The following is a 17014-nucleotide window of genomic DNA, read 5'->3' as shown; positions in this document are numbered from 1 at the left end:
CCGCTACTTTCTCGATCCTACCCCATTGCTAAACACTCTCCAACCCTTAAAAAGCTATTCAAAAGAAGCTGATTGTTTCGTACGTGTTACTAATACACGGTTGATCATTAGCAAATGCAAATGTTAATTATGATTAACCATAATAAATTTGCATTTGCTTATAACACTACCTCCCCGCCACCTCCCGGCCTACTAACCGTACCATGTACTGTGTTAGTAGCGGAGGGAGGTGGCGAAAGGAGGTGACACTTGATGGGTTACGTTAATTGATCTCTCACAGACAGGGCAACCTCAAAACTTTGGCAGTTGGCAAAAACTCTTTGTTACGTTACTACGGATCAAGATCATCGTTGTCTCCGTGCAGTGTGATCGACATGGATAAAGTTTACCGGACTCAATCATGAATCATGTACGTAAACTATTCAAGATAACGTAGTTATCTTATATGATAGAATATCGTATGTAGTCGATTTGTCTTATCTTTGAGCTATATGATACTTCCTCAGCTCCATTTTTAATACTCGCAACGTATGTGATTTCTACACTATTCAATTCACGTATTATAATTTGACCATTGTTGGTGATTTATACGTAAGATAAAATAAATTCATGTAGGATCTTGTTAAATTCGTTTTAATATGTACTTTCAAAGTATTAACTTTTTATAATTTTTCCTTAAGGGAATTAAAGATAATGATCATCAATGTTGTGCATTGACATGCGCGGAAGTGACAAACGTTGCGAATAAACATGAATGGAGGATGTATAAGATAGAGGTCTATATGGCATAGAGAACATGCGCACGAAGAGCATGATATTGATCTACTTTATAATATAAATAGAATTGTGTTTTGGCGAAAAGAAATTAGAAAGCGATCAATTTCTTTTTGAAACAAACACGATAACACGATATGAACAAGACACGAAAAAACGGATTAGGGACAAGGATTTCCGACCATATATTTAACTAAACGGGTTAACACGACATGTAATTAAGGCTCTGTTTGTCAATTAGCGGTAGCAGTTAGCCGTGGCGGATAGGATTAGCAGTTTTGACTACTTGATTGGATTAACAGTTTTGACTATCTGATTGAATTAGCATATAAAAGTATTTGGTAAATAGCTGTTAGCGGTTAGTTGTTTGAGCATGTAAATTACAATAAGGACATGAAGTATTCTATTGTTTTATTTTAAATTACTAATTGTTAAAATGATAATAATATATTTAATCATGTATATATGGTATACTTGTGTGTGGTGTATTTGTGTTGAATTGTATATACTATCATGAAAATAATTAAACAAAAACAAAGGATGAGAAAGAAAAATGGAACATAAATACAGAAGAGACCAAATAAAATAAAATAAAATAAAAAAAAACCAAGAAGAAATTAAAGAGGAGTAGGAATTAAAATAAACAAGAACAAAAAATGGGAAAGAAACAAAAATTACAAGAAAACTAGCGTTCGATATACCATGAGTGAAACCGTGAGAGTGAGAGTGCAATTTGAGAGGAATGTGTGAGTAAATGAGAAGACAGGTGATAAAATTGTAATTTTAGATCCAATACTATCCTCTAACTCAAAAAGCTCCTCCAAATAACTTTTTTTGGAATTAACGGATTCATCTCAATCCTCTATCCCAATCCTCTAACTACCACATACTTATGTTAGAGGATTAAGCTGGTCAAATCTCTAATTTGGTTCAATCCTCTAACAACCAAACACACCCTAAATAATTTGTGCTAAAGTAAGAGGAATAACCTTATTGCCTGCTTCGGGGATTTTAACCTGCGTTTATGTGCGATACGAACCCAAAACGACCCACCAAAACACTTTTGCTGGCTCTTTCCTAATTAGTTCAATTTCCACGCCGCGAAGTTTCAGGACGTTTCAAATATTTTACCAACAAATGAATCTCCCAAAAAAGTAAAACCAAAATCTTTCCCCAAAATATCGTCGAATCCCGAAACTACCCCCCAACATCCTAAAATTACCCAAGCTTCATCGAAATAATCCCAGTTCTTCATCTCCATCTTTATGGGTAAAATCGTCAAATTAAAAAAAAACCCAGAAATAGTTAAGGACTTAAAGCGTTAAATCATTCTTCGCTAAGACCTGTCTTCCTCCCTCCCTTCAAAGTCTTCAATCCAAATCCTCAAATTCTCTCTCCTCCTCAAATTCCTAGGGTTTCTGAAAACCCCCAATTCAATTGATAAAATACGTGGAATTTCTGTTCAAGTAATAAGAAATTTGCTCAATTGAAAATGGCGAATGTTGTTGAAGAGGAGGAATTCGTGGTGTTATCGAAGGTACGAGCTGGGCATAAGCGAGAGTTTCAGTTTGCTCTTAAATCGCAGAATGAAATCGCTGGGTTACTGAGTCGAACCCGAGTTCGGAAGGTTCCAGTGACGAAGTTGAACGACTTTCCGGCTGCGAATAAGATAATGAAGATTTCCGCGGGAAGGATGAGGAAGAAAATGTCTCCTCCTAAAGGAATGGAGAGTGAGGATGAGCCAGAGAGTGACGTGGTGGATGTGATGAGTGATGACGAGTGTAATCGTCATCACATTGTGGAGAGTCAAAGGAGGGAGAATGTGAAAGTGAATGGAAGTGAAGATGAGAGTGACCATGTTGTTGATGATGAAAGGAGTAGCGTATTGAAGAAGTTTCCTACGAAATTGAAGGAGCTTCTCGAAACTGGGTTGCTGGAGGGATTATCTGTTAAGTACATTCGTGGCTGTAAGGTAATTTTGCAACAAAAAAAAAGAACACAATTTATTGTTCGATTATTTTGGTATTTTGATGTTTGAAATGTTAAAATTCTGGTGGGATTTTGACAGAAATTTCCGAGCGGCACTGGACTTGCTGGAATTGTAAGAGGGTGTGGGATTTTGTGTTTTTGTGATGATTGCCAGGGTATTCAAGTAAGTTGGTTTGTACTTCGTATTAAACAATTTAATACTATTTGATTATTTTGGTATTTTGATTATGTCGAGTAATTCTGGATGTTATGTTATTCAACTCTACATTGCACATCAAGTAAGCATGCCGGATCAACGCTCTGACATGAGTACGGACACTTAGAAATGTACCCGAGTCGTACAAAAGTATCCCAATCCGAGTAACAATGTAACATGCTCCTGTTGGAAAACGTTAATTAATGTTTATCTAAAAAAAACGTGGGTCATGTTTTGATGAATTTTTCTAAAGGACTTAAAATGAAAAATATTTTTCTTATACGAATATTTGAATGTAAACGTGAGCTTTGTTTGGGATTTACAAGAATTCCAATGAATATATTGTTGAGAGTCCTAGTGACAGATTGTGTAGTCGACATCATTTCTGGTGATTTGATTGATTGGTATATCAAGTTCTTGGGTACCTAGCTTTGAATAGTGCTGTTACTTTTCGGCCATTTCTTTGCTCTTTCAATTCGATTTTGATGTTATGTTTTTTCCCCTTCTCGGGTATATGATTAAATGCAGGTTGTAACTCCTAATCAGTTCGAATTGCATGCGGGTAGTGCAAACAAACGTCCACCAGACTACATATTTCTGGAGAATGGAAAGAGCCTTCGGGATATTATGACAGCGTGCAAGAATGCCAATCCGAAGTACTTGGAGGTCACAATCCTAAATGCGATAAGTTCTTCTACTGAAAAGAAATTGGCATTTTGTGTTGAATGCAAAGGTGCGTTCATATATCGCAGATTTACTTTTTTGATTTCACTAAACTGCAATTTGAAAGAATTTGAACGAACCTTCCCCTTCAGAACCTATTTCTGATGCTGGTATTGGAAGAACGGCACTACTTTGCAGTTCATGCTCAGAATCTGAAGCTTCTTGTGCGACCCCAATACAAGGCATTGATACTTATGAAAGGTACGTTGCAGGGAATCATTTAGTTTGGAATGGGAACTTTCTGTTGTATAGTATTGCTTAGAGTAGAATTGCTGTTGGTACAGTTCTAATTTCCTCTTTCCATTTTGGAAGTCCTGCTGCAATCTCTTTTTGCTTCTTTTTAGTCAAGATAACTTAATGTTTGTACGCAATACACCAAGACTCCATCCCTTGGTATTCCACATATAGCAATTTGAAGTTTTGGATAGTCTCTTCTCCTGTAGATTTACATTCTCAGTTGTGTTTAACTGGCTCTCTGTAGATCTGGGGTTGACTAAGTTGAGATTTTAATTTATTCAGATTTCTCTTGTCAAGCTAAGACATTTTACCGAGTTTGGAGTTTTGGACTGTGGACAGTGAGCACTGAGCAGGAATTCTGTAAATCATGTACTAGATCCTTCACCATTGTGTCTCTATGTTCACCAAACCATCTCCATTTTTTTGGTCTTGCAGAGTAAAACACATGATGTGAGAATGTGAGATCCTTGTAGTTTTTCAGTATTGTCTTTTTTTTATTTAGCAGATGTTGCGCAGAATTGTTCAGATCATAAGACACTAGCTAAGTTGGTCTTGAAATTGTAATATTACTAGTTGCGTACTTGATTTTAGATGTATATGTAAATTGTCATTGCCCATTCCTTTGAAACATCTTGCAATTCTTCACTTTTGCACCTCTCTCTTCTCTATCATTTTATAAAAAAGTTCAGAATAACAAGTCTACTATAAGGCTGGATAGATGAAGCTACATTGTTTGCAGTTTTGCACATATCAGGTGTAGTAGCTGAAACTACTTGCTGCTGTATATTTATGAGTATGTCTCCAAACAAATGCACTAGCTTGTTGAGTAGCTCCTAGTTACAAAGGCTTCTCACTGTAACTTATTATCTCTTGCAAGATATTTGCCAAAATGGGATATCTTGCTCTGCCAAGATCCTTTGCCTAGTACCAGCAAAGATCTGCTATGGGCCCATCTCTGAAGCATGCTCACACAGGCACACAGCAGAGAATGGCTGTTGCTGAGGTCTGAGTCGATCATGTTTCACAAGAACAGCACCTAATTATCTTTGCTTGTCCATATAATCAGTTTACTATTTCCCTGTTTTGTTGGCTCATCGTGAGAATCAGCTCCTAGGGGCTTATAAGGTTTTGTAACAAGGATCTTTAAATAATTATCTTAGTGTAATCTATCAAGTAGCATCACATTGGTAACGAGCTGGTTGGAAGCAACACAGATCTCTTTAAGCAAATGGCGAACCTGATCCATTAAGTTTTTTCTACAGAGAAGCACTAAGTTTTAATATAGATCACTTGTTAAGATGTATGCATACTCTACGAGAACAACATTTAGTTACATCTTCTGTTTCTACTTGCTAGCTTGTTTTGGGATGGTTATGAAGTACCCTGAACCATACTAGACTAGTCAAATACTTTACAGAAAACAATACATCAACATCATCTTTACCCCAGTCTCCGATGCCTTCGAGAAGGGTTCTAATTGCAGAAATGTAGGAGGTTGGTTATACACGACCTTGTCCTTGCATTAATAAGGAAGCTATTTTCACTGACTTGTGAGGTGAAAGAGATGATGGAAGAAATAGTCAAACATGAAAAAATAATGTTGAAGTAATTAGTAGTAGGAGTGAAGTTGTGAAACAGAACTTGGGGGGGGGGGGGGGTTCCTAGGGTAGGATTACAAGAGATGCAGATTCGAATACAAAACAGTTTCTTTAGATCAAATCAACACTGATTGAAGGTTATTCGAGCTTAATACATTTGAAGATTATATTTATGTTTAAGGAAATAAAAGGACTTGTGTTGATATACCTCTATATCTCTGGGGTTTAGTGAGACTGAAAATTGGCACAAAATAAGATTTGGTAAACAAAACTCTAGCTCGAACGTAGCATAGTTGTAGGAAGAAATAGGTTATGACATACCTTTTCCCCTAGAAATCCACCTAACTTCTTTATGATTTCTCCCTTGGACAATTATCACTTGCTAGATTTAACCTGAATACTCTAAGTTGTAACCACATTAGCTGTGTCCCCTAAGCTCACTCTGGCCGGCCATCTCGAAATCCCACTAAGCTCACCTGTTGTCACCACCTTGGTTTCTATGAAAATTTATTGTTTCCATTGCAAGATCTATAATTAGGGTTGAGAAATCTTACTGCCTTCTTTCATCGTGAGTACAACAAATGAGCTTCTGTGTCCCCTTTGTAGGGCTACGTTATTCATGAGTTCCTCTCAGATTAATTAAATTACATAATCCGTATTTTACAAATTGAAATATACTACATGAACTAAAGATAAAACCATAAATTGATTCTCTCCTAAATTTTGGTTTTCTTAGGCAATAAGGATCTCAGAATGCTGCAGCCTGCAGCAACTTTGTTAAATCATCTAAATTGTATTAATTACTCTAAGAAATCTATACTTTTGCTTCCGTTGCTCCTCTTAATCTGTACTTTGCACTTAATGACCCTCACTAATCTCTTTATTTCCAGAAAATAATACTGAAAAAAAGTGTCCAGGAACTTCGACCGTGAAGTTAAAAGGTAAACAGAATTAAATGACAACTAACAGAGGGAGTTCTTGTTTTACTGTGTACGATCCCATTTTAAACCTTTGTTTCGTAAGAAACTAAGAAACATACCTCTATACAAAGCTATTAGTATCACTAGTTTGGCCTATGATTTGGTTATGTACTCTCTAATTCTCTTTTTATATTTCTATCTTGAGGTAAGCGACGTACCCCTATACAAAGTTATTGCATGCATGAAATACACAAGCTGCTTCTAATTTGTCGAATTGAAAATATCTTCTGTTTTAGCAATCTATGTGTTTTCTGTGTGCTGAATTTCTTGATTGATGTTCCAGATATGGTCAGCCTGTTTCGCAAATATCATCTAGTCGTGCCTCAAAAACCAGCTCCCAATCAGATAAAAATCAGGGCAAGATAACGCTCAAGTGAGTGTACTCTGTTTGTTGGTTGTTGTCCATTTGACATCTCTGTTATCAAATGATTGATCTGTGTTCCCTGTGCTGTTTGTTCCTTTTTTCTTTTTTCTAGGGACTTGCGGTTGCATAGATTGGTATTCCAGGGTGACAATTTACCCGAGGGTACAGAATTGGGATACTATGTTCATGGAAAGGTCCGTTGATGTGGAAGAGGCTTACATTTTTTTTTTAAATAATTCTACCGGTCCCTCTGTTTCAGAGTAATTGGACATGTGATTTTTTGGTTTTACCACAAAATTTCTAATTAGTACTAGTAATTTTTTGAAAAGATGGTGTATTTACAAATATATCATTGATAGGATTGTTTCCATGCTTCACATCAATAGATTCAATACATATTTTTTTGATGTCCAACTAGGGCCTATTGTTTTGAAATGCAAGCTAGCGTGTCCTTAATCCTGAGCTGTCTCTTGCTGAACAGAAGCTTTTGTCTGGCTACAAGCTAAACTCTGGAATTTTCTGTTACTGCTGCAACGAGGAGGTACTTTCTTCACTTTTAGTTTACCTATGTACCTAGGATTGATTTTTTATACTTAACGCCCTTTTCTAAACTAATGGACAGGTTAGCCCATCTCAGTTTGAGGCACATGCTGGTTTTCCTTCTCGCAGGAAGCCGTAAGTATCTATAAAAGTATATGTACTTTTTTCGTAGTGCAGTTTATGTGGGTTGTTCGCATACATGCTATTGATCCCTGGCAAGCAAATGTCATATTACACAACAGTGCATAGATGAAGTTTTACTGCATCAAGCACTTGACGCCTTGAATGTGTAGAGCCAGAGTTGAAATGCAAGTTCGTACCGTTAACTTGTTAAGTCAGTTAAAGCGTTCATATTTTGAAAAAACTTCCTCTGCATTCACTTGCAACTAGAGCATACCATTTTTTCTACATGTAATTAATGAAGCTAAAGTGCAAGATTTTAATTTTAAAGTTCTATAAGGAAATAACTGCTGAGCCATGGACCTTCCTGAAATGTTGCTTTGTGCCAAGGAAAGATACCTGACTTAAAGATTACAGTATGGTCTTTCAATTAACAGATTAACAATGATTTCTAAATTGTAAATAACAATTTGTTTAACACTCTATGTGATACCGTCTAATGCACATTTTTTGGCCAGGAAAAGTAAATATTGAAGTTATTTGATTATGCAAAGATATGATTACTACTGTCCTTTCTTTAGGATCATGTAATTAGCCCTGTGAGGAGTTTAGGGTTTATATTTGAATCTTTTAAGGCGTACTTGCTGCTGTACTGACTTATGGCTGTGTTTCTAGCCTGCTACCTATGTATATAAATTTGTGAATGATAGGACATAATTAACAAAAATCATACCAGGATGACACCAAATTTGTCTTACAAAATTATTCTGTCTTTCCTAGTCCTGTTAGAATCTTTCATTTTTTCCTGCGTATGTTGATTTTGGTGTATTCTTTGACAGTTACCTCAATATATACACATCGAATGGCGTATCCCTTCACGAATTGTCACTCACTTTATCAAGAACCAGCCAGTTCTCAACAGATGAGAATGATGATCTGTGCAGTGTCTGCCATGGTACAGGGGATCTATTATGTTGTGATGGCTGTCCAAGATCATTTCATTTAGGTTAGTTGTGTGTTGTATATGATATATTTACAGTGCTTATAGTAGGATGCTACATGCTTGTCTTGCTCCTTATCTGTGGATATTGTATTCTTGTAGATATTTTCCTTATCAGGTGCAAACTTCAGTAGTGTTACGTAATAAATGGAAACCTTTAATGAAAAGAAAATTAGGGTGAATGGAAAATCCAGAAAAATGGCTGACCGAATAGTCCGGTGATGAATTCTTTGTGAAGTTGTGGTGAGCTATGCAGCACATTTGAGTTTGCTTACTTTGCTATAGTATTGATAGTGTTACATAACTGAAGTACATCCAAAATTTGCAATGCTACATATTTCCTGCAATTCCACGAGCTGTGCATGATTGGTTAGACATCATAATCAGCATCGGGTAGACTTGTTCGACATAGATAATAATGGTTTAGAGACAACCTCCAGTTGCATGGAAGTGGAACTAATATCCTGATGCAGTGTTGTGCATTTAGTTGAGATGTTGAAAAAATAGTCAAAGTAACTATGCAAGTATGGAACTATAGGACAGTTTTGCTGCTTTTTACCTTCAAATTTGTGTTGCAAATGTTAGGTTCTGGTTATAATTTTCATGAACGGTTCAAAACTGCGAAACACAGTTTCTGTCCTATGTCGTTTTTTTTGTTTTTGTTTTTGTGTCCTGGTCAATTGATTGTCTTCATGAAGTGGCAGTGTTTATGCATGTCTCTACACTTTCTTCAGGATTTTTCTTCCTGACTGGTGTTTCTCTGTGTTTTCTACACTCAGAATGCATCTCTCTACCAAGGGTTCCACAAAATAAATGGTATTGCAAGTGCTGTGAGGATATGTTCCAGAAGGAGAAATTTGCTGAGCGCAATCCAAATGCTATAGCAGCTGGTCGAGTCCCTGGAGTTGACCCAATCGAGCAGATAACTAATCGCTGCATTAGAATTGTTAAAACCATTAATATTCAAGATAGTGGGGGCTGTACATTGTGCAGGTAAAACCTTGGACTCTTGCTGTCCTAAGTCTTGAGATCTTTGATATCATTTGATACTTCTTTTTGGTTATTAAATTAGTAAAATATATATTGCTGCATAGATGGTTGTAAAATATCGTCCTTACTCCAATTCATTTAATTATTAAATAGCCTGGTTTAGTTCTAGAATAAAAGGAATACCCCCTCAAGATGATGCATTATAAACATCTAGAAGTGTACTTATGAATAGTAATGTGGGTTGTGGCGCAAGATTAAAATCACAAACTAGATGTATTGTTCTGCTGTGTTGCAAAACTTGCAGGATTCATTGTTGGTGTCATGTTATGGCCGATTCTCTTTTAGTCTTTGTGTATTTTTCTGAGGTTGAACTGCGAAAGATCAACAATTATTTCTGATATTATTCTTGCTGTCTGATTGTTAATGTTAGATAGATCTTCAGTTGAGACCTCTATCATGCTCATTAGTTATATATGGAACTTTATAGAATACAAATAGAGATGGATGTAAATGATACCAGGAGTTGATTTTTTTCCCCTTATATGCAGAGTCCAAGATTTTTGTAAATCAGGATTTGGACCGCGTACGGTCATAATATGTGATCAGGTATTTTTTTTTTCTTGCTCTGCAGATCTTTATTACAGTGAAATTCAAGGAATTAATGTTTAATGGATGTGTTTCTTACAGTGTGAAAAAGAATATCATGTAGGCTGTATGAGGAAGCATAAGATGCAGGACTTAAAGGTACATACTGCCGCTTTTCCTCTATGCTAATAGTAGAACTTTGAAGACAAATTGGGTGTTGCAGTATCCTACTGTTAATTTTCTTGGGACAAAATCTTATAATATGTTTCTTGTTGCAGGAGTTGCCTGTAGGGGATTGGTTTTGTTGTTCCGACTGTGAAAGGATCAATTCTTTTCTCAAGAATTTGATTGAGGGAGGTGAGCAAAAGCTGCCAGATCATCTCAATGATGTGGTAAAGAAAAAGGTCATAGAGAAAGATTCGAGTGTGTCCGATCTTGAAGTAACATGGAGGGTTTTAAATGGGGGAAAGTTATCTCTTGATGAGATGAGACCATTTCTTTCGAAGGCTGTTTCTGTTTTCCATGTGAGTTTGTCTCCTTTTCTTTTCTCACTCTTTCTCCTGCTTTTCCTCCCTAGACCTATTTTCTGCTCTTTGTATCTGTTTTCTCAACCTGCCACATAGCCACATGCATACGATACATTCTTATATAAGCCCATATGCCACATGTTATTAGATGCAATCCTTTTAGACTTTTAGAAGATGCTCTGTAGATAGGTGGAATAGCAATCATTTTAGCAGGCTTCAGTTCGTTTGAATCTGCTTTGCTGATTAAAATGATAATAATCAGCTGTCACTGATGATATCAAGGTTTTACTTTCACATGATTGTAAAGCTGTGGCTCATAGTTGATAATACTGTTCCCTATCGATCGCCTGATGAGATCCATCATATATGATGTCATAACCACTGCAATACAATCAAAGATGGTTTTACTTTCTCCATGGGGGATATGTTCCACAAAATGGGGGGTGGGGAAACAGCTTCTGAGTACAAAATTCTACGTTTTGGTTTTGTCAAATTATCTGAACGTTGAATACCTAATATAATAAATAAGTGTATCCTGTCTGGTTTCTACTTTGCTTATGAACAATTTACTATCCCTTCTGAAGTGTTCACTTCCCCTTTAAAAGAGCATCAGCACTTTCCCCTTGTCTGTTAGGTTATATGAACATCAGCGCTTTCCCCTTGTCTGTTAGGTTATATGAGCATCAGGTCTGCACAGAATATTCTTTTGGATTAGTGATGGAAGTCTTATCTGTTTCTTTATTTATATTCTAGGAGCAATTTGATCCAATCCTCTATGGTGAACTAAAGCAAGATCTTATCCCGCACATGGTCTATGGGTTAGTAAAATTACCTTCTATACAGTGATAACCTCCCTGACCTCCCCCCTATATGAATCAAAATAGTCAGACACACAACTTACTTTTGTTGTTACAGGAGGAATTTGAAGGGAAAAGAATTTGGAGGCATGTTTTGTGCAGTGATTACTGTGAAGTGAGAAATTCCTCTTTTTTCATTTGTGATTTGCTCTTTGATCCTTTTTCTGAAACTGCTAACACTTAAAATATTTTTCTGCAGCTCAATAATTGTCTCATCTGCTGTTTTCCGTGTATTTGGGAAGGAGGTTGTTGAAGTTCCCTTGGTCGCAACGAGTAAGGATTGTGTAGGAAGGGTACGTTTCTTATTTGAGACGCCCAACGAATAATGCATGTGAAATTGATGTATTATGGACTGATGATGGCTATTGCGTTATACTTGTACAGTATATGTTATGTAGTGAATTGACTGTTTGTTGATCTGTTTAGGGTTATTTCCAATGCCTATATTCATGTATGGAGAGATTGTTTGAAGATCTGGGTGTAAAGAATATTTTACTTCCGTCTGCTGAGGAGACGAGATCATTGTGGATGACCAAATTTGGTTTCAGTGAGATGCCGCAAGAGGAGGTTGGTGCTCAAAAATTAATACATGCGTATACTTGGTACCATACTGATACTACCATCTAACTTGTGATCTGCTTGTTTGTGCTATTTTACAGCTCGATGATTTGAGAAAGCGTTATGCTCTGATGATTTTTGATGGAACATCAATGCTGCATAAGATGGTCCCTAGGTCCGAAACCTGAGTTTTTAGGCTGATTGTGGACCGAAAAAGGAAGGATCGCTTTTGTTCAAAGTGTATAGATTTTGACTTTGTACACAGGATAAATATCGGTGAAATACTACTAGCAAGAAATTCTTTTGCCTTTTCAGATTGGGTAATATACACAAGTACAATATAGTCGGTGAAATCTTCGTTGGCTAGAATCAGGAAGTTTTGAAAGAAAAATATACAGAGTAGGATTTTGTTTAGTACATAGTTTGATCTTAAAAAGCTTTTGCACTTTGTAAACTTACTGCAGCAGTTGAAACACATTTTGCAGCATATTTGTAAATACTTATCTTACTTTTTTCATAGCTTAAATTGCCGCAGGCATCTTAATCAACTGCATTTCTGTCGTTAAACACTTGATTTTGGTAAATTTTCGTTAAGCTGTTTGAATTTTACTTTATACTTTTGACTCAGTAAACATTTTTTGTGTTGTCGTTGATATTTGGATCCGCGCCATCAACAGCAGCAAAAGGTCTTTGTGTTGTGATTTATTCTTTAATTGCCAATTTGTACCTTATTTTGTGGACTAGTTAGCAACTTAGCATGTTGCTCATTGGGTTTTTTTTTTTCCTTGTTGCGGTGAGATAAGTTTTGATTTTTCCCTCCACCAGTAAACTTCTTGGGGAGTACTTGTTCACGTGATGCGTATGTGATATTATATATGAATATTACAATTTTAAGAAAAATAAAGATCATACAAATTATATACTCCCTCCGTCCCGGAATACTCGACCCAGTTTGACCGGCACAGAGTTTAAGGGACTTTAATTAACTTATTTAATTTAATAGGTAGTAGTTGATAGTGGGGTATTATTTTAATGTAGTTAGTGGGAAATATGTAAAGGGGTGGGGTTGGGGGAGAGTAGGGGTTGAATTTTTAATTATTTTTTGTATGGAGTAGGGGGTATGTGGGTTAATAGGGGTGGAGTGAGAAATAATATAATATTGTTAGAATATTTCTATTTTTAGAAACAGGTCAAGTATTAAGAGACGGCTCGATAAGGAAAACAGGTCAAGGATTCCGGGACGGAGGGAGTAGTTGCTTAAATAAATGGAAATTACAGTATATTGTTTTGTTTGAAAATTGAAATGATCTTTTTATAGAAGTAGATGGTGAATATTTCATTGTCATTGAACAAATTACGCGGTAGTAAGTATTTCACAAATGGAAACGAAAAAGTCAAAGAGCTCAGGTGTTTCCTTCTAGAATGGAAATTCGGTAGTATTAATCGTTAACTTCTTGGGATTATTCGGCATGATTTATTCTACTTTCACTTCTTAGGAATATGATTGAAATATGCTATAGGAACATAATTGTCTCGAGACAACTGGATGTTTAACGAACAAAGCTCGAACAACTAATCGCAAAGCTCGGTCAAGCGCTAGTAAAGTTCGAACAGTTAAAATCCTTATCAAGCTTAGTTCAAATAAGGTAAAACTCGGATCGACTCAGCTCGTTTAAAATCCTAATTCTGTTATTATGTATTTTGCAAAAGTTAACAAATAGAAGTAGGTTACATCATGGAAGTTCAGTCGAGGAAGACTATGTAATGTCAAAATACTTTGGAAATTATGAACTTTTTAAACTAAGAAATTTAAAATATACTTAATACCTTGTAGTTTACCCTGTATTTTACTAGGGCTTATAAAAAAGTCAACATATACAAAAATAAAATTTATAGTCTTTAGGGTTACTACATACAAGGAATCAAAAATAGAAATATTAAGTATTGATCCATATGTGATTTTATCATGCATTTTTAAACTGATCAATTAAGAAAATGAGATAAATTCTCAAATGAAATACTTTATTTTCCCTAAAATAAGTATAAAAAAATAGCATAGAATATCTAACTAAAAATATTCATAAGAAATTTACTAAACTACAAAAAAAAAATCGCTTAAATTATACTAGTGTTCAATAATGATGTTCCAATTTCTTTTTTCACGTTTGCCAACGCACGTTTTGTATCGTTTTTATCTATAATTACACAATATTAAAAATTATAATTTTTTGATATTCTTAAAGTGTTCATTAAGAAGAATCAAACAAGATCCTACGTGAATATGTTTTTTCTTATATATTGAAAATAATTTAGAATATTTTCTTTCATTGTGAATAGTGTCAACAACCTAAATTGAAACATCATTAATTCATTATGGAACGTAGGGAGTAGATGCTTAAGAGAGGATAAGCCTCTAAACACAACAAAAAATAATTAAAACAAGTTATAAGACTTGCCAATGTCACTCCTATGGCCCTACTATATTTTATTTTACTTTTTCCTTTTTTGTAACAGAGAAGTTAAATTACATAGTAACATTTATAGAATGTACATTGTTTAATGAAGTTACGTGTTGTCTAATCAGAAGATCTTTTTTCTTGTTAAATATCGCTTGTGAATTTTTCCATTAGTGTTTCTATAAACCTAATTAGAAATGAAGAACTTTAAAGAACAATATGCAATAGATAGAATACCCATTCTAGTAAATTATTTGCAATAAAATAAACTACAAAGCATGCGATTTGAAATATGATAGAATATCATGTAGCTATTGACAACGAGACTAAAATGTAGTACTATTTTATTAATAAAAGTTGGTACATTCACCTTTAAAATATGAAAAATTTGAAAGCTTGCTAAAATTGATATGGGTGTTTCAAGAAAAGTAAAAAAACAGAGGTAACATTGCTCAACTTAATCTGGAATTGAATTACTCTAAAATAAAGGTCGGAAGTTCCATAACATTATTTGAGGCATTGCCTTTGAGCAAGGCCAAACTCTCAACGTAGACACTAGTGAAAAGTGGAGAAAAGTTGTAACTCTTTGCAAGAACTTTAGTTTCTTGGTTCTTGATATTGTAGCAGTTCACCCCTCCATGTTTTCTCACATAGAATAACTCGCCATCCATTTTGAGACATAAACACCTATAAAGAAGTTGTAAGTTAATTGTATAACGTTTGGTCCATGATTGTACTATGCCTTCCAACTCTTCCATCACCCATATTTGAGTATGAGTTTCAAAGATTTCCATAAGAGCAACCGATTCATCCAAGTTGACAGGAATTCTTTCATGTTCCTCTTTAGCAAGATCACAATCTGGCAAATTAATGTATCTAAACACCTCAGTAAGCACATTAAATGATACAAAATGTGAAAACTTACCTTTTGGAGTAGCTTTCAACATGCACTACAAGAAATTGCACTATTAACGACGGGAAATCCCGTCGCGAAAGACCAATAATCGTTGATTAACGACAGGATTTACTGTCGCGAACCCGTCATAAAAGGGGGCCGTCGTTAATAGAAAATCCCGTCGTAAAAGACATTTGCGACGGTTATTCCCGTCATTGTTTGGTTGTTATATAGCCCCTTCGCAAAAGGCTTTTGCGACGGGATTTTTGACCCGTCGTAATTAGGTTGTCGTTAAAGATACAAATTCTTGTAGTGATGTTGATCCCTGACCAATATATGATTCCATTTAGAAAAACCTTTGGACCTCCTTGAACCCAAGAGCATGGTTCCTTATTACTAGGAACAACAGTCCTCCATGAGTAAGTGCTAAGGGTGAAAATTTCAACAAATCTAGGAATATGAAAGATAACTGCTGCGTATAGACTTGCTACCAATTTATAATCATTCTTAATATGATCAAAACAATCAATTTCAAATTCGTCTCCAAATGTTGACATTTTGGGAAGAGGGACCTTTATAGCTTTCCTAATTGTAGGGTTCCACAAGAATATTTTGTGAACTATAGTATTCTTAACATATTTTTTCATGCAAAGCAACCCATTGACATAACCAAGACCACGATAATGTTCATCGAAAGTGACATCTAGTTGAATTTTAGACATTTATCTAAATTTTTCTGCACCACGGATTGTGCATAATTGTTTCGATTCACGCGTATTGTGTGGTTCTAAGACCAATAGGTGAGATTTTCTTTGATTGTGTTGTGAGTGTTGAAAATGTGTTGATGAAAAACATGGGTCGTCTATGTGAGAACACCATAATTTTGAAACACAACGACTTCTAAGCAGAGATTTTATTGGCAATCTTACGAGTATGTCATTACATAATTCTCGCGGTAATGTAACTAGTGGGCATTTCTTTTGTTTCCCCATATTACAAACCAAAGTACTAAATAAAATTTGGAATAGAAACAAAGGAGAGGGAAGAAAAGGTTAGGGATATGTAATGTAACCAATATGCTTACCAATTTATAAGGGGAAAAGAAGTTCAAAATCATTTCATAATGATCACATTATAGGCAGGATATCATCTTTGTGTGCAAGGTATTGAAGTTAATTTAATAATTATGGAGAAATATATTGGAAAATAGGTAATCAAAGATGACAAATTAATACTATATATATATAGTATTCAAGTCACGTACAACGTACTTGTTGTCATGTGGGATATTAGTATTAGGTTAGTTGTACATATATATTAAAAAAAAAAAATCAATGTATAAAGAAACATGAGATTTCTTAATTTGTTAAGTACTTAATTACAACATTATTACTAAAATCAACTTATTGGTGCATGTCACCAATTAAATTAAATTAAGTCATGATATGCTATTTTATTTGATATGTTCGTTCATAAAATTTCTAGTTTAGTCACATGTAATGTCCTTGTGATCACATTAGATCATTAGTATTAGGTTAGGTATAAACACAAGAAATTATTATGCAAAGGATCATGAGAATTTTTTTTAGTATCTTAAGTACTTACAACATTATTACTAAAACCAA

The 17014-nt window shown here is 35.1% G+C and overlaps 2 protein-coding genes across 2 annotated transcripts; one reads left to right on the top strand and one right to left on the bottom strand.

Moving 5' to 3' along the window:
* Window positions 1-1877: 1877 nt before the first annotated feature.
* LOC110783728 (uncharacterized) lies at window positions 1878-12586 on the top strand. Its single transcript, XM_021988086.2, has 18 exons — window positions 1878-2746; window positions 2843-2926; window positions 3488-3692; window positions 3775-3883; window positions 6781-6870; window positions 6974-7055; window positions 7343-7402; window positions 7484-7536; window positions 8361-8527; window positions 9301-9514; window positions 10060-10117; window positions 10199-10255; window positions 10375-10620; window positions 11377-11441; window positions 11539-11595; window positions 11680-11773; window positions 11907-12047; window positions 12140-12586. Exons 1-18 carry the CDS (start codon window positions 2267-2269, stop codon window positions 12224-12226), a joined length of 2349 nt encoding a protein of 782 aa, XP_021843778.2. The 5' UTR covers window positions 1878-2266; the 3' UTR covers window positions 12227-12586.
* A 2381-nt stretch (window positions 12587-14967) lies between these two features.
* LOC130472247 (uncharacterized) lies at window positions 14968-16111 on the bottom strand. The gene is made up of 2 exons (XM_056842770.1): window positions 15691-16111; window positions 14968-15353 (listed from the first exon to the last, which is right to left on the bottom strand). The coding sequence occupies exons 1-2, from the start codon at window positions 16109-16111 to the stop codon at window positions 14968-14970; spliced, it is 807 nt and encodes a 268-aa protein (XP_056698748.1).
* Window positions 16112-17014: the final 903 nt, after the last annotated feature.

Source organism: Spinacia oleracea, chromosome 4 (assembly GCF_020520425.1).
Source record: "Spinacia oleracea cultivar Varoflay chromosome 4, BTI_SOV_V1, whole genome shotgun sequence".
In the NCBI taxonomy this organism is placed as follows: domain Eukaryota; kingdom Viridiplantae; phylum Streptophyta; class Magnoliopsida; order Caryophyllales; family Amaranthaceae; genus Spinacia; species Spinacia oleracea.
This window is presented reverse-complemented; position numbering and strand designations above follow the sequence as displayed.

What these genes read in the sequence shown, in the direction of transcription:
- LOC110783728 (XM_021988086.2), top strand. Translation starts at nt 2,267, where the DNA reads ATGGCGAATGTTGTTGAAGAGGAGGAATTCGTGGTGTTATCGAAGGTA. An exon ending in AGGCTGTTTCTGTTTTCCAT is followed by an intron (nt 10,621 to 11,376) that starts GTGAGTTTGTCT and finishes TTTATATTCTAG; the next exon opens with GAGCAATTTGATCCAATCCT. An exon ending in GTAAGGATTGTGTAGGAAGG is followed by an intron (nt 11,774 to 11,906) that starts GTACGTTTCTTA and finishes TGATCTGTTTAG; the next exon opens with GGTTATTTCCAATGCCTATA.
- LOC130472247 (XM_056842770.1), bottom strand. Translation starts at nt 16,111, where the DNA reads ATGTCTAAAATTCAACTAGATGTCACTTTCGATGAACATTATCGTGGT. An exon ending in CAACATCACTACAAGAATTT is followed by an intron (nt 15,354 to 15,690) that starts GTATCTTTAACG and finishes TTAATTTGCCAG; the next exon opens with ATTGTGATCTTGCTAAAGAG.